This window comes from Hetaerina americana, unplaced genomic scaffold (genome assembly GCF_022747635.1).
Source record: "Hetaerina americana unplaced genomic scaffold, ioHetAmer1.1.p SCAF_3, whole genome shotgun sequence".
Taxonomy (NCBI): Eukaryota; Metazoa; Arthropoda; class Insecta; order Odonata; family Calopterygidae; genus Hetaerina; species Hetaerina americana.
The window spans coordinates 14,287,445-14,308,238 of NW_027286874.1; the positions used below are offsets into that span (position 1 = coordinate 14,287,445).

The window sequence follows — 20,794 nt, forward strand, 5'->3', positions numbered from 1 at the left end:
GAAGATTTACAAAAGTCAGAAAATAACAGCAATGCATGAAGATTATCATACTCGCGAAGTCCGCTCAATTAGGAGGGACCTGAGCCTACGCTATGGGTGGTCTACGTTGCGGCGTTATTTCTCCCGAAAATTCTAAAGGATTTTTTTGAATTTGACTCCTAGGCACGCATCATGCGTTGGCCAACCACTAAATTGCTAACAGGAGGTATTTTAGACTAATCATGGACAGATGAAACACTGAAGTTTGCGCATAAAAGTTATTTTATTTACAAGAATGTAGACTATTTCTCTTTGACCTCGAATTTCTTTACGAGGAAGTATTTAATTTACAACATCAGCGGGAAAATTATTACGATTATGAACTTTTATCATACGAATAAATTCTCGCTGACGGGACTGGGTCGAACACGTTGTTTCAGTACAGCCCCGTATCGCAATTGGAATGTTATAACGATTCAATCGTGTAGTGCACGGGGATGCACCGTGCAGTCGCCCCACCGTAAAAGTAAGGCAGTAGATGGTTTTGTGTGGACAGAGAGAGAAGGTTAGGAGGGTTTATTTTCAGAACTATGGCAAAGGGGGGGAGGGGCGGGGTTATCTAGAGAGGGTTGGTGACGGAGAGAAAGGATTTATTTCTTTTTTTTATTCTCGAATGGGGGTGGAGAGCAGTGGTGGTAGACGAAGAGTGAGTGAGCACACTTGAAGAGGAGAATAGGGGCTTAGGGAGGGAGGGGAAGGGGACGAAGGGCAACCAGCCTACGGTTGGAAGACTGGGTGTGAGAACTGTGGAGGCAGCGTTGCCGTTTTAGCAATTCTGGTGCACTATAGTTAACAATTTCATACGTTCTACCTAGCGCTGATTGGTATTCCAGAGCGCAACGTTGGACATCTTCAATGCAATTACACAGCAATAGCATAAAATCAATAAGGTCAACGAACGTATATTTTCATATATTTCCCGTCAGTTGTCTCTCAAACCTTAACACTAAAAAAAAAGTGACCGTTGTAAAAAGAAACTCCAATTAAATTGAGTCATTACTTGATTACCATCCTCTCTCTGTAATTATATAAATGTTGTCGAACGGAAGTGAGAGAGGCGTTCAGTTAATCACCCAAACTTTTTCTTTTAATACCGTTTGACTGAGTTTCGGCCATTCGTTGCGCAATCGTTACGCGGTGAATTGACTGGAGCGCGATCAGACATTAATTTTGGAATGGCAACATCGCGGACGGTGACTGCTCCTCGACTGTCTGGATGGAAAGGCGGGCGGCCGCCGACTGCCGCTCCTGATGGCCGTCTGGTCTGGAGTTTTTTGAAGGACTTGACTTCCCAAACTCCTGGCTTTTTTTTATTTATTTATCCGCTGCGCCGTCGCTGGTGCGGGTGCTAATGCAGATGCAGGGGGACAGGGAGTAGGATCGACTCCGGTTAATTGAGATTTCGAGGCCATTGGGACTCACTGCTGAAGAGATGATTCCGCCATTACGACCCCGATGCCTCCGATTACGTCTCCCAGGCAGCATACTAATTCCGCAAGCTCTATTCTGAAGTGCGGAGCAAGGAGGGATCCGGAAAGGGTGGACCGATTCACGTACTTGCATCTGCCCTACCTATCCGTCACTCCTTTCACTCTTGCTCATCCCAGTGATTACTTTTCATTCTCTTCCGCTCTCTTTCCTACTCGATTAGCGGAACGATTCCCAAGATTGAGTGGGCGTGCTCACATTTTCATTTCACCAATGACTCGGTGCAAATCCGTGACGGGAATTACACCCGCTTTCAATGTCGGACATGAAGTCACTGCCCGGGGAAAAAATTTAAAGAGGTCCCCGACTTCTACCTCCGCCCCACATTTTGTCCCCCCTCCGTAATCTCATTGTCTTTTTTTCTTTACTATGGCGTTCGCTCAGGATGCATGGGCTATTGGCGATTCAAAACTCGATTACGAAACATCCTGCGGCTCAATCCACGCGGTGCCGGTCGTAATATAAAGATACCATAATTTTTTTAATGCTAATTCCATAATGTTGACATTTCATGTATTTTATGAAGCATGGGAAGCCGGCGATGGAGGACGCTAGCGGAAAAAACACGAAAGACATAAAAACTGGACAGGTGAAAGGATAATTTGGAAAGCCACTAGACACTAATCCTCGAGTGATACACTGCAATGATTAATTAACATTTGTGATTGATTAATCAAACAAATTCGAAAATATTATAAAAACCAAAGACCAGGCATATAGAAGACAGAAAGGTGGAGACTTGAGGAAGTGAAACAAGACTATACATCCTTAGTGTAGTCTTTATAGAACGTTCCTTGACCGAAACGTAAGCTTATTCGAACAGCTGGCATATAGATGCTTTTATATGGTGGATCCCGTACCTTTCGTGCGGATGCGGAGTCCGAAGGTCCAAACTGAAAGAATGTTCCCCTTTAAGAAAGGAAATACCAACAGCATTCCCGGCTTTAATGACCCTCAAAATGAGCATCGCAAAAAAAGAGAAAAGGATCCTATGTCATCATTCTTTGGACAAATTATCACCGAGCATTAAAAGAACATTTCAATTTCGACAAAAAAAAAGAACTGAAGAAAACAATTCCTGACATAGAGTTGAAAGTGATCTATTGCACGTTTACAGTCCAATTTCACTTTTGTTCCTTTCTTTAAAAACAGAGGAAGCTGTGTCATAGCTAGCACAAAAGATTAAGTGCTGACTTTAAGTTATTCGTTGTTTCCATTTCGTGATGCAGCAACTGAATTCCTTCGAGTGCCATAAATCCAACAGGAGACAAGTCGGAGCAATAATCTCGGGAACACCTCCTTTTTTCCCCGCGCCCTCCCTCCTCTCCTCCCCGAACCGCAGCGCTTCAATTGCGCGGCAATTATACGATTTCGCGCTTCCAGGAGTTCTGTGGGACCGCCGGCAATAAATCCGGGCGCGGATGTAACAGAACTTTCGCGCTCTTACGAGGCACTTAAAATCCACGCTCGACGCTTCGCCCCGCACGACTCCACGATTGCGCCGCGCCGTGACTCTTCATCGTGTAGAGCCCCCCCCCCTCCCAACAGGAATCCATTCCCCACGATACATCGAAACAGACATAAATCATATTCCCCTTTTTCACCAACTTGGGTCTCGATCAAAAGTCTTGGGCGCATGCGAGATCTATCGATCACCCACTTCTCTCGGAATCTGCTGCTATATACGTATCACGGCTACAATATTTAGAATCTTATCTGTATCCTTGTAACCTATAATGGTACTTGAGAGTTTTTTTCCGTAGTAACGAAAGCTTTGGAGCCAACAAAACGTTGTGCTAGAAATTTAAATTGATAAAATACGTCATTATCATCACGACTTCATGGTGTCTTTGCACAATGAATGGCGCCTATAACGGAACTTTTCCGTGTGATGGGTATCTTGCGAAATGGCGCATGTTTCTATGGCAGTTTTCTGTAATCCGCTGCTCGTCTCTCATCTAAGTTACGAAAATTGATGACAATTCTAGCCAAAAGTATACAAGTAATCGCAATTGAAGTTCTTTATGAAGTAATCAGTGACGGGCTTATGAAACCAAAACATATAACCTATTAAATACCTGTAAATTCTACAGTTTCAGGTATTCACCTTTGGTACCCATAAAATTTAAAAAAGTAAATTTCTATCAATTCCAACTTTTATAACAAAATCGGCATGTCAACTCTTCTAATTCTTTATTAATGTTTTCATAAGATTTAGTCATTTAAGTAATTATGAATAGCATAAACAAATTCTCATGAAACAAATAAAAAACAAATAACATTGGGTCGCGGTAGTCCAGGGGGTAGAGCATTGAACCACGTACCGGAGGGCCGGGGTTCGATTCCCGGGCAAGCCTCTCTGGGCACCTGCATTTTCACCCAAGCTATGTGATTTTTCGGGTACCAAGTCTTCCTGGGATACCATAACCGGCACAGGGAAAGGAACTAGCCCCCCTAACCTGATGTGTGAATTTCACACCCCGCGTGGGGCTTTGTACTGGGTGAAATCGACCATCACCAACCAAACCGGCCTTTGGATTGATTACTGTGTTTATGTAAGCCTCAATACCCTAGGCCAGGGCATCTAGCGATTTCGACAACCTCATTCATAGCTCCTCATGACTGACTTCAACTTCTTCAAATCCTGCTAGTACAAAGTTTACAACCTGTGAATTGATTTATCTTTGTGGGCAATGCACGTGAAGGTCACGGGTTCGACTTCCAGCTCGGGCATTGACGCTGCCATAGGTTGCAAAGGATATCCTTCGACTGAGGTTTCTGTGATACAACCTCATCCATCGGAGCGTTGAAAATTACCTTTCTTTCGAAGTCTTAATCTTAAATTACAAGGGGACGTACAAGTCTAGTAGGCAGAAAGTTGGACAACTATATAGGCCCCGGGTTCAATTACCGGGGATACCTTTTGACGTCCCGTCTCTGCTACATCCGAGCTGTGTGATCTTTCGGGAACCATATCTCCCTGAGAAACCATAGGCGGCACATAAACAATAACTGGCCCCCTACCCTGATGTGTGCATTTCACACACCCTTGGGTTTAGTGTTAGTTGAGTTCTGCCATCAACTATGAAACCGATCTTCGGGCGAATTAAATCAACTGTGGTTGGTTTATTATATTATAGGTATACATTGAATGTACCTTATTCCACTTTCCAGAGCCAAGCCCGGAAAAAGTGGTATCCTCTGATAGGGTCATAAATTCCCTTACACTTAAACATCTCATTCTAAAATATCCACACGAGGATGCAAAAAATAATTATTATTAATTTATCAAACGAATTGAGATCGTTACCATTCATAAATGAGCCTTAATTCTAAAATCAAGTATAAGTAACAAAAACGAGGGTAAATATTTGATACGTGAGAGTAGACCTTGCTTTAAGGCGTGTGAAAATCAGGCATTCGTAGTCGGGATGGGTAAGCAATTCCATTTATTAAACCATGAAGTCCCAGTGAACACAAAATCACATCGATTACATTTTAAATGAGGCTGCTCATCCCAAGATATCAGCCGGGACCCTAAATTCAGTAGTCAAACGCTATATCCACACGTCAATCACGTCTCCATAAAATGTATGGTTTAATAGACTGCCTCACTATGTATCTGCATACAAGCCTCAATGACAGGACAGCCCCAATTATCTTTAAAATGCATACAAATAAGAGTTTTGATCGAATGAGAGTTATTATATCATTCATTGCTTTGCTGTTTTAGCAATTAGCACCGTGAATATAGAATATCAAATAAATACCTGACTCAAGAGCTATTCTCGATCATGTCTGACCATGCATAACGTAATCATTGAAATGCATTCCGCTCTCTTGTTTTTATTTTACGTCTGCCTAGTCGCCCGCTAACCCACAAACTCTCCCGCCCACACAAGCACACCCATGAGGTTCTCCTGTTGCAAGTCAAAGACCGCAGTGAGTCCTATAAACCGCGATAATAGGCCGCGAGGGTGGGGTTCGAGGCTGGGAAAGACTCGCGGGCTTATGGAATGAAGGGTATGGGAAGAATGGTGAGAATTGGAAAATTAGCTATGGCTAAATTTCACTAACACCAGCAGGTGTACAGACGTTTACACCTGCAAGCCGTCACAAGGGCACCGTTCGATATTTGCGAGGGCAAAAATGCTATGAGTTTTCAATATCGATGAATACACGTAGTCAACGACGGTCTGCATAGATGATAGTTTCAACTCGAAGCTCCATATTTTCATGAAATTACTCGTGTAACAGAACCCATGGTTTTGGTTGGGCTAAAAAAAACTTTTGCAATCATATATAAATTCTAATACATTAGTTGGTGGAGAAATAAGTGAAATTGTGTTGTCTTCAGATGTTATTACTAGCTGATTTGGGGTACGAGCTGTCCTTCTGGTGAGAGGTTAAGCTGCGGACCCCTTGGCGCCTTTCCTTAAGAGTAGGCTAATGCCGACGCCGGGTTTCTCTCCACCCTTCATCCTTTCCTGTCCATCCTTAATGTCGCAAATGACCTCAGCTAACGGTCGCCTCCCCTAAATACTACCACTACTACTGGGGTACGATTTGCTCGGCCATATCCTCATGATTTAGCGCCCTAAGGCTTCCATCTGTTCCCACACTTGAAGAAATTTGTTTCTGGGAAGCACTTCGCGTCAAATGAAGAAGTTGAGAGGGCTGTATATGGATATTTTCAGTCTTCCCGACCCCCACTTCCTGGAAGGATTACGTATGTTGGAGAAACGCTGGACCAAGTGTGATGAGTCAAGGGAGAATGTGTAGAAAAATATTTTAACGGAAAATCGCAGTATTTCATTGTCAAACCGAGAACTTTTAACCTTATCCTCGTAATGCTGGATGTCAAGTTGTGTTTTGCTAAGAAAGACAAGGGAATTGTCGCTGTACCGTTTGGTCGCTTGTGTCCATCCCTAATCTACCTTAACCGGTAGATTCCCGATAATTATAATATTACATAAGGTTCTCACGCATAGAGATCGATGACTCCATTCCCTGGGGTGGGTTAGGGTAAACTTGGCCTAATATCCCTCAACTTTTCAGAGTTTCAAAAAATTGCCATTGCTTGTAGCAACCGTGCTTGATATTCATCTTTGCAGCATGGGCGAAATACCGGTGCGTGCACGGAAAAGATGAGAAGTGAGAGTTTGGGCTTACGCATAATCCAACATTCTCAGACGCCCTTCTCTTCTCGTCCATCCTCTTCACCTTCACTATGACAAAAGCCGCCCCCCCGCATTGCGGTCGTGAGGATTTTTGCGGGGACGACGTTGGAAGGAGAGCGGGGGCGAGGCGAGATGTGCGTGGAAGCGGGGGAGCGAGTAAAAGAACGTCAGAGAATTCCGAAACCTGACCTCGACAACCCTCATCATGAACTCCCGGCCCACCTTACCGCTATCCCTGCCGGCGAACTCAAGCACAAAATAAAGGAGAACCGGCTCCTCTTGGAGAACCATTAAGTGTTCAAGTCAACGTTTGCGATATATTTTAATAATAACATCCTCGGACAACTTTCCATCTCGCTAATTAATTTCATATCTTCAGTTTTAAATACGTTATTTTGTATGCACGAACATAGCAAATGTATACTATATTAAGTATACCAGTAATCAAATTCGCCAGAAGCCTAAAACCTTTTCAACTGAAATACTGTGGGTAAGATTTTTGAAGAATTACGGAACAATCTACGAGTACCTACGCACACTTCCCTTCCTTGTTTTGTCATTCGACTGGATTTGGCGAGGTGAACGAACCAACACAACATCACCACATCCGCACTCAAGTCACTACACCCCCTCCCCCAAATTTGGTGCGCCGAAGGACTTCATGAGGAGGGAACGATTCGCTCGGTTGGCCCTTTGCATTGGCGGGAGGAATGGTGCGAGGGTGAACGCTGTGCACCTTCATTCGGGGGATTAGTCTGGACTTCATTTCGGGGCCGAATCGGGGGTGGCCAGAGGAAATCCCCGACCATCTTCCCTTCTTTCCCTGGCGGATGCCCCTGAGGATTTAAAGGGACTGCCATTCGGTGGGGTATTCATCTCGCCCATCCCAAAGCCCCGGCGTTCACCGGCTACCTCCGTCGCTCTCTTCCGAGGTAATGCGCCCATGAAGCGACACTGAAATCCGGCCGGCATCTTCGGCGGAAGGGGAGGCGAGGTCTACGCTAATTGGAACGCGCGTCGCCCGAGGGAGCCTCACTCGGTGGAATGGAATCCGATGACGTGCTCGTTAACTTCACCCACGACCGGCTTCGAGTCCGACCAGCGAAAGGTACAATTTTAAAGGATAAATATATCTCGGCATCCACTTAAATATTTCAAATGGGGAAAAAATGCCTTACCTATTTCCTAGAGCAAAATTCAGAACATAAATTAGATGTGCCTACTTTGAAAGAGCATTTTATTTTTGAAATCTGGATCTCGCTTCAGTTAAATGGTGGTTTGCACATAACATCCAACGTTAAGTCTAGCCGTTGCGATGTCTAATCTACTACTTTCTACACTATCTGACCTGTCTTCAACGCCCCTGCTGGTCGTATTACTTAAACACGGTACTTTTGCATCTCCTTATACTTCGTTGAAACAGTTCTCACAATTTCAGCACATCGGCCGCTTTGGGAGACTTTTCGGCTTTCTCATAACTTGGTAACTGGCTACAAAGACTCGAGAGTTCCTCTCTGTATCCTATCACTTACCACTAAGCACGAATACCATAAATGAGTCGTGCTTCGATGTGTCATTTTAAAGCCACTTAGCATAATTGAATATGATTTTTCGAATATGCACAATATTAACAAAATTATGAAACTAGACCCAAGTTGGGGTTCAATAATCCACGCACGTGGGCAATTTACTATTTCCGCTTTACCTAGCATTGCTATTGTCAGTTATATCCAAGTCCGAATTACGAATATAGTTTTTTTTAGTAATTTTCATAACTTGTAAGCCACCGCAAGGTTGTGAGGCACGGAAAGAATACACACCAGATTAATTTTGACCCAAATACCTTTCCTCCTTAGCGCGGTCGGACAACGTTATCCCGATCCCTTATCGTTCGTGCCATGTAGTATTAGGAATTCTAGGTTCAATAATCAGAATCCGAATTAAAACTGCAGATTTACATTCATTTTGTAATGCACTAACTGTTCGCCATGATTGCTCCGCCAGATTGCAATAAAAATATTTAGTTGCTTCTAACATGTCAACTATTAATACCAATCGAATTTCTATACCAAGTTACAACGAAAGTTATAGTTTTTCATCAAGTGGAATTCATCTAATGAAGCACGCAATCGGCCAGCACAAGCCTCAGAGAGGCAATTAAGTACGGAGGGATGACAATACTAATATTAAGAGGAAACCAGATTGCTAAAATACCGCAAAACCAACGGGCCAACACGGCACCAAGGGAGGTTCATTTGTTTTGGTGACCGCGAGCGGCGAACATGTTTCCCTCGCGAAACTCCAGGCACGACTAAACACCGCACCCCAGCGGAAAACCCACAAATCCACCCCGGCCCCAAACACACACACAGACACGTGGGAGTCATGCAATTCGGGGCCCGCGCCCCTCCAGCCGCCGAGTTAACCGCCGCTCCCGGCGGCAAGACCGCCCGCTCGGACCCGAGAACCTCTCTCACCCTCCGCGGGCACCACTCCTTTTTACCTCTTTATCTCCGGCGACGTGGGCAGGCTACGGGACTTTCGGTTCCCGCCCCCGCCTCCCCCGCTGCTCCCGGAGTTACCCATCGCGCATCACCACAGCGGCGTCGGCGGTCGAGGCTGGGTTGAGGCCGGACGACTGTGGTGCAAGTTGGCGGGGCATCCCCCTCTCTCTTTCCGCCTCTCCCCTCCACACCAGCCTCCCACCTTGCTACTGCATTCCTCCACCCGCTGGCATGCGAGAGAACCCCACCAGTCCTTCCCGAGAGCACAAGTGGGCACACGCACGCACTCAGGAGCACACGCGCATTACTTGGGACGAGGCTTATGAACAACCCGACCGGCTTACTGCTTGGAAGAAAAGTACGACCCCCCCCTCCCCCGAGATCTTGGGCGACACTTCCTAATTCCCCCGACAAAAAATTTCCACCGAATTTAAGAGGGGTGCGAAGCTCGGAGGAAGGAGTGAAAACTCGTTCTCAAGATTTCCTCTTTCGAATAACTGCACTTCATTACATTCGGTGGACCTTTAATGGATGGGATCTTCACGTTCCTCGTAATGAATATCGGAGAGACTTGTTTAATTTATTTTACACCTTCGTCACTTGCTTTCACTCAGTGTTCCAATGGTGGATGGGGTAAAAGGGTGAGGTTAGGGTAATGCGTCTACTTAAAATTTTCAACTCGTGATAACTATATGACGCCTGAAGTTGTATCAATATATCTTGAGGAAGAAATAGGAATGTAACTGATGCGATCCAAAGTGATAAGGAGACGACTCAACGGATACATCTTATGATATTCCCTCATATGCCCTAGAAACCCATCCTGATTATTTCACGCTAACGCCAAGCTCAATACACTCCAATTTTTGGATTGGGGAAAAACGCGATCGGTATGGGTCATTTTAAATTTTATTTTAGAATGTCAGCTCGTCGAGGAAACGAACCTGACGATAGTTTTTATTTTTATAAACGAAGTCAGAAGAAAGAACGAGGAACATCCAACGTCGAACTCGAAGACATTCCGGAGGAAAGCGAAACTCATAAAAAGTTCTTCCCGGAAGCTTCCTTTCCCACGTCTCCGGCTAATCAGTCACAGGGGATCGGAGCGGCCCCTTAACGACCGAGAAGGAGTGTGTTTATAGTCGCAGCTATCCATACACTTCTTTCCCTCGGAGGAAGAGGTCGGAATATGAAAGAGCGGGGGCTTTGTTAGACGGGCACTCGTCACGTGTGCATTGTCATGCAGATGGACCAGCACAGTACAAACGCGCCCTCACCCCCCACACCCGCTCCCTCCTCAACACGGAAAGTTCAACCCTCCCACACACGCACACACCCCCACCCCTGCCGCCCCGCTATCCTCGTTCCTCTATCCACCTCGACTACCCTCGGAGTCGGGGTGGTTCGTCCCCGCTGGAAGCTCGGGAGGACAACCGGATACGTCCTTCGCCTCCGCCGCCACTGGCTGTCGCCGGCGCTGGGGACCCAGAGTCGTCGATAGGCTCTCCTGGATGTCGGCCAGTGAGGAACCAACGGTGAAGAAAACTCAGGAAAAGAACAGGGTTCGAAGAGTGGGAGGCAGGGATTTAATATTCATACATCTCCGTCCGCGAGATGTCTTTTGAGGAGAGGGCGTGTCGTGAATGCATATTCAGCAGATGGGAGAGTATTCGGGAGGGGTGGTGGCGTCGGTTGATTGTCGAAGGGGTGGAGAGGGGACGAACGAGAAGAGGGGGAAGGGGATCGACACGGGTGGTACAAGAAAGTTTCCCATGGAGGAAGAAGGGGTTGAAGCACACCAACCGGCAAACGTAAAAAAAGAGCAAGCGATTTCGTTTTATCAGACGAGAATTGACGCAAAGCGATGTCGAGTCAAGCAAACGGTCACGAGCAAGAGGATCGGGGAGTTGATGAGGAGGAGAGACTCCCGAGTTCGACTCCCTCCTCGAGGGGAATGCAGGTTAGCGTAGGGATTGTGTGTTCCTGCCTAGTCGACGGTCCCCGTCACCATGTCATTCTACCGTCGACTGGATCATCCGTCGCTTGTCCGAAAGAGCACTCCGCAGCGTTCCACGACGTCAACTCTCATCCAGAGCTCGATCTCTTCCCTTGGTTCTCAGTCTCTCCCTTCTCCCGCTGGTCCATTGCGCATCCATCCACTCGAACCCAGCCTCCCTCTCTCCCTTTTTCTCCGAGGGCGAGGCGGTCGAGGGCGCGGGAGTACGCGATGTGTACATATATATCCTTCGGTTGCGGTCGGTCGGGGATCTCCAGCCTTGTCACTCCTTTTCTTTCATGGCGGTGTTTTGTTTGGATTTCGTGGTTGGCGGACGAAACGGCATGCATGCATTAACCTCCTTCCCAACCACCGTGGGTATTCGCGGTGGGGTCGCTCGGTCCACTTCCACTGACGAAACGAATAATTCGATTACAACTCCAGCACTGAGGCGATGGAGGAGGGGATGTAAGAAACACGTAACAGTGAATTAAAAACCTTGTAACTCACTCCATCAAGGACCGTAACGCGAAAATTAGTCCTCTTCCATAGATTTTTGAATTTAGTCTTTTAGGAAAACATCTAAATCATACCTAATACGTCAAGATTTTTTCTTATCACCTCTATTTAGAAGCCCTTCGAGGCATCTGGATTAACTAGGGCCTTACTGCATGCCCCGTAGCCAATAAATGTGCTCATTCATATTGACTTATTTTATCCAAGACAGATTCAAAGCATACGGACGTAAAAAGTCAATGGGGCGTAATGCACATGAAGCAATGTTTCATTAGTCCACTTAGGCTTCCGTGTGATACGCGTACCGGAAGTCGTTCAAAACATAAGCAACGAGATATTTCACGGGCTAAGTACGAGTCAATAGTAAATGCCGACTAGGACCAATGAGGTGGGTTTCTGTTCAGCGGTAGACAAACTTGGCGATATAGGATGAATTCACATCGTGCTGACACTATCGAATGTGAGGTAAGCTCTTGTTCTCAGGGTACACGATATTCTCTTGTACAGTTCTCTCAGAGCACATGATATTTCTCGCGAAGAAATATAATGTGCTCTGCCTACTTTCACGTGGATCAATTCCACAGCTGATAAATGCGGCAAAATTCCGTTTAAAATTCCCCGGGCCTTATTGAACTTCCAACTCCGCAAAGTTCAAGTCGACGCCTCACAAAACTGGGTAAAGTCAACATAGAAATTGCAAGAAAGCCGTTGTTAAGGTCGTAATCGAAAATAAAAAAACAAATAAATGAAATCACTTGTCCTCTCCACTTATTTTTCAGAAACAACGGAGGTTTCAAAAGTGACAAGGAATAATCCAATGCCTTTGTGGAGGAAGGGAAACAAGCACTCGATGCACAAAACACTGCGCGGACGACGAACAGCTGTTCTCACGGGCGAGTTCCGCGAACCTTGGGCGTGAAAGTCAAGCACACGCACCATCAGCGAACGTTCCTCCGGCAACGCCGAGAGTCGACTGCCGCCGCCGGTTTCCCGGAGAACCCAAGAGCCCGAGTTTCGGTAAACAATGACAGATGAGCAGCGTGTTGGGTCACGGGGGATTCGGTCGGCCAATGAGGCTTGCGGACGCAACGGATCAGGCGGCCTATCCAGCTCCCCCTCGCTGGGAAGCGGCGGGGCGGCGCGCGGCGTTCGGTTGCTCACCGCCCCTACCTACCTTCCACTCCACCTCCCGCCTACCCTCGCCCCCTCCCCCCCGCCCTAGTGCCAGCCATCCTTCCCCCACCCCCCAGACCCCGTAGATCCCTACCCTTCTCGAGAGCGCCCCCACCCTCATACACCAGGTAATCCCGTTCCCTTTCTCTTACAACTCACCCTCCCTCGCGAACACAGCCTCAAACTATTACTCACAAGGCAACGGATCTTCTTCCCCCTTTAGATTTTCGGGTATATGCCCGCCTCTCTCTCTTTCCAAAGCACTCTTCGTACGAAGGTAACAAATACGCATCGTCCATTCTCCTTTTCTTCTCACCCTAATCTTGAGCACCTAAAACACGATCTCTACTTCTCTCCCCGCACCGTGCCCACATCTACCGGAGGGCGAAAACAAGTGTGTCATAATTATCACCGTTAAGAATTATCCATGCATACCGGAAACTTATCTTTTACCCTCTACACTCAATTTATGGAAATTCAGTCAAACCTACTCCTATCTCAAAGAAATTCCACGAAAAGTAAACATTTACTCTACAATCCAATTGATCTTAATCAAATAATAGAGTGAAATATATGCTCTTACACCAATGGTGGCAGAAATTTCAGTTTGCGAAAACCTTCAGTTAGTTTATTTAGACAAATTTTATGTGATTGAAATAGTGTATTGAAAAAATCATATTGTCGACACTTAGTATTGGGAGTTTTAAATAAAATTAAATGAGCAAGTGATTTCAACAGGAGGATGTAGCGCTTCGAGTAAAAGTAAAAGGATTCCTCAAGCTACAGATGAAAAACAATTACCCAACATGCCAAGATTTAGTGCGCTTTCGATCGAATAGGAGCAACAATAAATTGTTGAGGAGAATTTCAAAGGAGTTAACTTAAAAAAATTTGAGGCAAACAATCAATTTTAGTTTCCTATCTAGCATACAGTTAACCATGCGGGAAAATCATTTGGTAAGTGAATATGTATACCTACTTTGAAGATGAGTAACATCATGAAAATCTGGTAAAACAATTTTGTCTTTCATCTACATTTACATATATACCCCACGGTCCATCGTAAAGGTGCGTGGCAGGGGATGCAAGCACAGAAGTCCTAAATACTTAAAGAAAAATTAAGAAACTGAATATCGCCAGCTCATTACCTCCACCGCAACTTTGATATCCCCATTTAAGAAAATAAAGCTATAAACAAGGAAATATTTTAACATGTCAATGAGGACACACGTAATGAGTTAACAAATTTGTTGTTTCCCAAATATTCTTCACGCATCACTTCCATCAAAAAGTTCATCTTTTTTCCAGCAGTCTAATTGCCTTCGTAATTCCTCCACAGTTTTTCATCCTTCGAACATGATTTCGGGAAAAATGAAGCACCTGTGCTTCTATATCCTCTGATGATTGTCGAATATTTCCTTTCGCTTTAAGTCTTGAACATGTTACTGCTTACTACTAAAAGTACAGTGATTGTTTCCTACATATTTGTGTAAATAATTTTCTCGTTTTTTTTGTAATTACAACTATACGCTGAAATGTGGAATGCACATTTCATCAAATGCACGTCTCATAATGATTCTTAGAGAAGTATCCCATTGCTATCCCTGAGCCATTCCACCACCAGGCCAGCCGCCACTTGGGTCGCTTCCGTCCCCAGAGACGATGTCCATCGCATCCGGCCCGGCGAGGATCGCAGGTGGGCGACACCAAGGGTGTCGGTTCGGTAAGTTCGTTGCGGAACGGCGAGGAAAGGGGTCGGGGGCCGGAAGAAAAGGGGAATGCAAGGGGTCAGTCACAATTTGGGCCGCTCCATCCTCCAGAGAAGAGGTCGGGCAGCAATGCTTTAGGAAGAGTTGACTCGACACATCGAGCCGCTCGATGAAAACCCTCAACGCATAATTAGCAAAACAAAATATCGTACAACTCTGCATAGTAACCAAATTAGGAGCGATAAGTGCCACCAAACTTCAGTAAGGCTTTCGGGTCTTACGACGGGATCGCATATGCTATTTGATATTGCCAGTAAGCCAAGGTGTTCCAAGCATTGCTAAGGGATATGGAACGTCAATGCGATTGGTATGGGATCAGAATCATGGTAAACAAAACAAAGTTTATGCAGTTTACGAGAATGAGGAAAGCTAAGTTAAACACTAAAAAAGGAACCCATAAACTGGAGCAGTTGGAAAAGTTTACCAATCTCGGAAAGATTGTAGACCAAAATGGTCAAATCATTATTATTATAAGGTAATCTACCGGTTAAGGTAGGTTTATGGAAGGACACAACCACCAAATAAATATTTTGTGACTCCTAACAAAACACAATCCAGCAACCTTCTCTGCATCAGGTCCCTCTTCATCTCTGTGTACTTCCTACCTCCCTTCATCCCGTCCAACATCCCTATCCTGTTCCTGCCCTTCCCTCGTTTGCCTAATATTCTCCCCTTTATCACAGTCTTCAACATCCCACTGCCGGTCAATAACCCCTTCATCCACTTTTCCTGCCTCCATAGTATTTCTGCAAACAAACCCCTCTCTTCGCCCACCATACCAAGTACCGTTTGTTTTCTTCTCTGTCCATTTCACCTTCTCCATTCTTCTTCACACCCAATTTCAAAAGCCTCCAATCTACGTCTATCCTCCTGCTTCAGTGACCACGTTTCCGTGCTGTACATAACTACGCTCCATATCAAAGTTTTAACAAGTCTTGCCTTAACATACTTACTCAACGTCCCTGTCATCAGCTTCCTCCTCCTTGTGAAATACTCTTTTTCTGGCGCAATTCTTCCCCTTCCGTCCCTACTACTTTGACCGTGTTGGCCCATGAGCATTATTGTTATTGGCTATATAACGACGGTTAGGGTAGCTTTTCGATGGGCACAGACAACACAACGGTACAATGAAAACTGCCTTGCTTCTCAGCACAAACTGACAAACAAGAGGAATTGCATTAGGCAAAGAACTTTCACAAGGAAGAAGGAATTTATGACAGGGCCGTTGAGTAAGATTGTTGAGAAAAGGCTCATTAAAACTTTGATATAGAGCGTTGTTTTGTACGGTGTGGAAACGTGATCATTGAAGAAAGATGACAGGCATGGATTTGAAGCTTTTGAAATGTAGGGGTAGAGAAGGATGGAATAGGTGAATTAGACAGAAAGGAAAACAAAAGAGGAAGTGCTGGGTATGATGGGCGAGGAAAGGGGATTGTTGAGAGAAATCAAAAAGAGGCAGGAAAGATGAATGCAGAGGGTTTTGGTTGGCGATGGCATCCAAAACCTACCTTATCCGGTAGATTATCGTTAATAATAACGTTCAAAAGCTAGCATTTTAAAAAAAATGTCTATATAATTATCGGTATTCTACCGTTTGCGGTAGATTCGGATGTACACGCACAATACGACGGCACAAAGATCTACGTCGTGTCAACCAAAGTTACATTCGAAATTGAAACCAACAGTCGAAAAAAGAAAAATACATATTTTTTGCCCGCCATTTTTCTATTACCTACGACACAATTTTCATTATTTTTAAGAGCCTTGATGCTTAAATTCCAAAAATGAATTTAGATGAAATAGCGCTTAACTTAATGGCAAAAGTGCAAACACGCTAACACTGGTTGGGATAAAAGGGGGACGGAGGAAATTTAATCGAAAAATCCCTTCAGTTTTGGGGAAGAGGAAACAGCCACGGTCCAACCAGACAGTGGATTGCAATTCTTTTTTCCTACTCGCCTTCTAAGTTATTCAAAATGTATGCAAGAATATGAAAAATGAATTTTCATTATAAAGTTCCACATAGCTACTTCACTGGTGCCACTAAATGCCAATTACTAAATACGAGCAAGGCATATTTTACACTACATAAAGATAGAATACACCCAAGATGCGGCTGGAGAGTGGAGGTGATAAAAAAAGGCAACATGCGATTCCACTTACTTGCAACGGGTAGAATAGAATCATATTCCAGGGATTACAAAAAATCGTCATATTAATCATAGAGCAGGTCTTATAAGATAAGCTTGAAATGCTAACACAAATACTGGAAATTGCAAATCGTGTAAATTGTTAATGTTTCAGGTCTATCTATCTATTGTTTATACGGATCCCTTTCCTCGAAATGACGGTTTTGCATATTCCCATCGCACAGTGATAATCTATCTCTTCATGTATCGCATCCGGTGCCAACAGAGAGTTCTGGTGATTTAGAAAATGACATTATTTATGTCGACCGAACAACAAATATGGCTATACATGTAATGCTATGAGCAATAATATTCGAAATTTATGTCTTCATATTAACCAAAGATCATGCAGAAATCATCGTAGACCTGTATGACTAGTAAATAAGCGTTTTATTCTACGTAAAGAAAATATCACCCAACCTTCTCCTCGCTAATTGGATAATACGTATATTGACAGCAAAATGGAAATGTGCCAAAGCAAGGTCCACTGCCAGGTTCATCGCTGGTATAGAACTACTACGTGACTATGGAGGATCCCATTTTCAAATATATGTATATTAGCAAACGCTATGTCATAGAGCAAAGAAATTACTAAACGAGCACCACTATGAATAGCTCTATGCAGATTTAGAAGAATGTGAACATGAGCAGAACGTTTAAAGACACGAAATACAAAAGGAAACTACCTACGATCTACTACAGACTTGCCATATTCTTTATAATTATAACTGTTGGCAACAACCTCACCGTTTACTTGAGGTAAAATTTCGACACCTCTCCAACTTAAGAAGTGTTATGAATTGGCGTCTGGTTATAGTCTGTGGGAAAGTAGACAGGTTTGACTTAGGGTGACGGAATGAACTCGATTCGTAATTTATAATTGAGACGAACATATATACTTCACACATTCAGGCTTTACTTCGTAGAATTATTTGATGTCCATATTCAATGAGTTTGTGATTTTCCACAAACATCTGAGACCAACATGTTCACTAAACTAAAAGGTGAGAAATCTGCCGACCGCGAAGATAGTTCCTCTTGAATGAAGTCGAATCCTCTTCGAGGTATTTCACTATGATAAATATCGATATTATTGATATGGTTTATAAAAAAAACTGCCATGACTCCAAAAACAACCATTTTCACTTATATATTAACATGAGTATAAGTTTCATTCAATACCATAAGAAGACTACACATTACAATCACCTAGTGGCTCCAGGCCATCGCAAACGATTCGCCTCGACATCTAACATCAACCACACAACTCTTCCACGCCTGCAAGATACGTCTGGAAGTCACTTCAGTCCTTGGAATCCTCCTAAGTCCTTACGCGACGGTGGTAACGTACCCTTGCGGCAACCCAACGGTAGCGGGTTCGAACTCCATCTCGAAGACATACTAATTTTCCTATGATTACTTGGGTTTCGCGTGAGTCATCCGTCGCTTTCGGAGAACCTTGGGAAGCAGAAAATCTCAAAATACTCCCAAAATTTTCCTTTTCTAGAAATATTATTTGATCACTTTCGAGTGCATACACGACTCCCCTCACGCTCCATCACCCTCAAAAGCCGCCTCTCTGGCTCCATCTCTCTCCCTCTCTCTCTCTCTCCGCCCCTTGAAACCTCTTGGCATTCCGACAATAAAAGCCGGGTTTGGCAACTCCAGACCGTGCTATCTCTTGGGCCCACGCTCGGAAGACGGAACGTCGGGGGATCAGGTAGGCACGTACCTCTACATAAGAGGAGTTTCGCGGAGACGTTTCGGGATGGAAGAGGTCTCCCGAGGAGGTGGGAGGAGGACCGTTGTGGGGAAAGAAACACAAAAAGAGACGCGGACGTAGGGAGGAGAAAGTAAAAAAAAGAAAGAGAGAAAGATTGGGAAAAATCGTCGGGTTGCTAGGTGGTTGTGGGACGGCCGAAGGTATATAGGGGAGGCGAGAAGAAGGAAGAGAAAGACCGAATGGGTAAGACGAGAACACCCTCCCTACCTTCCTTCCGCCCACGAGGTTCCCGGGAGTGCGACCTCCGGGACGGAGCGGGGGGAGGAGGGACGAGGGAGAGGAGAGGGCAAGGCATCTCTTCCCGTGCATTACCAACCCCCCCACCAGCTCAATCCCTCCCTCTCATCCCACCTTTAACTTCGCACCGGTCGCATTATCCCTTTTATTTTTTTCGCCTCCCTTTTCATGGTAAAGCCACCCCCTCCCAAAGGCAACACCCATCGCCTCCCCCTCGCCACTCTCCCTCGCCAAGACCGCCGACCAAGGAAATAAAGAAAAGGACGAGAAAGTAAAATACGTCGGTTGGATAATGGCCCCGGTCGTGTGTGTGTGTGTGTGTGTGCGCGAGTCGGCAGAGAGGGAGGTGTCTCCTCGTCCTCGAGTTCATTAAGGAGTCGAAGGGGGACGGGTGGGTGTGGGACGAAAGGACGGGCCGCTGGGGTGGGCTGCGGCGGACGGGGGAACTGACGTGGGTTGGGAGAGGAATGAATGGTCCTGGGCGAGGTGGGTCGGGGGAAAAGGCGCGGATGTGAGGAGGGAAAGGGAGTGATAAGAGGACGTTTGGAGGAGAAGGGAAAGGATTCGAGGGGTGTTTGGGAGGAGGAATGAGCTGAGGTGAGATAATGAATGGAGAGGTTGACGGAGTATGTGGAGGAGGAGGGAGTTCAAGAGGACGGCAGGCGTGGGTATGGACGAGCGGCTGTACCAATTGTAACTACGTCCTCGTATTACTCCGACTGAGAGTCGCCAACTAAAATCCTGAACGCCTTTTCGATGGCGTTTTGGCACCTTACGTGCTTATTGTCGGCCGTTCAAGTTTGGCAGTTTATCTCTCGAAAGTCGTTTTTTATGGTATTTGTCAAGTCAGAAGTGCTTGATATATCGCATAAGTGATTAATATCGTGCAAATTCATGTTCATCTCAATGAAATGCCTTAGGGGCAAAAAAAAGCAATTAAAGTAGGAATATTGACGGTAGCACTAACAAATGTTGCCACGATCCTACCAGATATACTATAATAACTGCCTACTTTGTATGAATTACACTTTTACAAGTGTATTTTACTTATACTCACCGAATTGAGAAACTCAAGAGTATCGGTCATTTCATTAATACTTTTAATTTTGCTCAGTTACAGAAGTACACTGATTATTCTCCATTCTCTAGACATAATGGAGTTATGTGAATAATTTACTTGTCTGCAATGCGAATAAGGTACTTGTCTCTCTCCGAAACTCATAACACATGATATTTTTTTAAATAATTACTTCACATACTGGAATAAATTCTGTCCTTCTTAAAATAGGAATATATCGGCCTCCCTAAAAGTAAAGACGAATTACAGAGGAAAATGATGAACAGCCTTATTCACAGAAAAGGCCACCGAGGAAAATTTGGCGATGATAATTTGAAGGACTTCGAGCGGCCGAATATCTCCGATATGCAAGAAATAAATGCATTGCAAAACTTCATCTCTGCATCAAATCTTTGCATTTCATTTCATTAACGAACATTTTAAACGATACCTTACGAACGAGGCGAACAATATTACGACCTGTCGTAAAAGTTCGTGGCTCGTTGAATATCCATTTTTATTAATACCATGTATTAATAACAATAGGTTTTAGAACGTGCGATGCATAAAAGATTTTTTTTCCTAACAAGTGGGAACGAAATATCATTCATCCTTTCCTGAGGCACGGTTACTGATACATACAAGAGTTAAGTACGATGAGATTGAGTGGATAACGTAAATTAAGGAGTCCAAATAGCCCCCCCAACTGATATTAGCAAACATCAATATTGGTTTTCCATTCTGATTTATTTATAACTTCTAATTAAAAGTCATTTTCCCCCCATCCCACGTATGGATTTCAGAATGCAGGCGAAATAAAACAGAATCCATTTATGATAGGCATTAAAAATGATGGTAGAAGA

At 44.7% G+C, this 20,794-nt stretch overlaps 1 protein-coding gene across 2 annotated transcripts in view; it reads right to left on the bottom strand.

Moving 5' to 3' along the window:
- Positions 1-9,294, bottom strand: part of sick (sickie) — a 934,611-nt gene extending 925,317 nt beyond the window's left edge. For both annotated transcript variants that reach the window (XM_071588441.1, XM_071588440.1), the window contains exon 1: positions 9,211-9,294. In XM_071588441.1, the coding sequence (XP_071444542.1) occupies positions 9,211-9,293 (83 nt within the window). In that variant the 5' untranslated portion in view covers position 9,294. The remainder of the gene's footprint in view (positions 1-9,210) is intronic.
- Between the last annotated feature and the right edge of the window lie 11,500 nt (positions 9,295-20,794).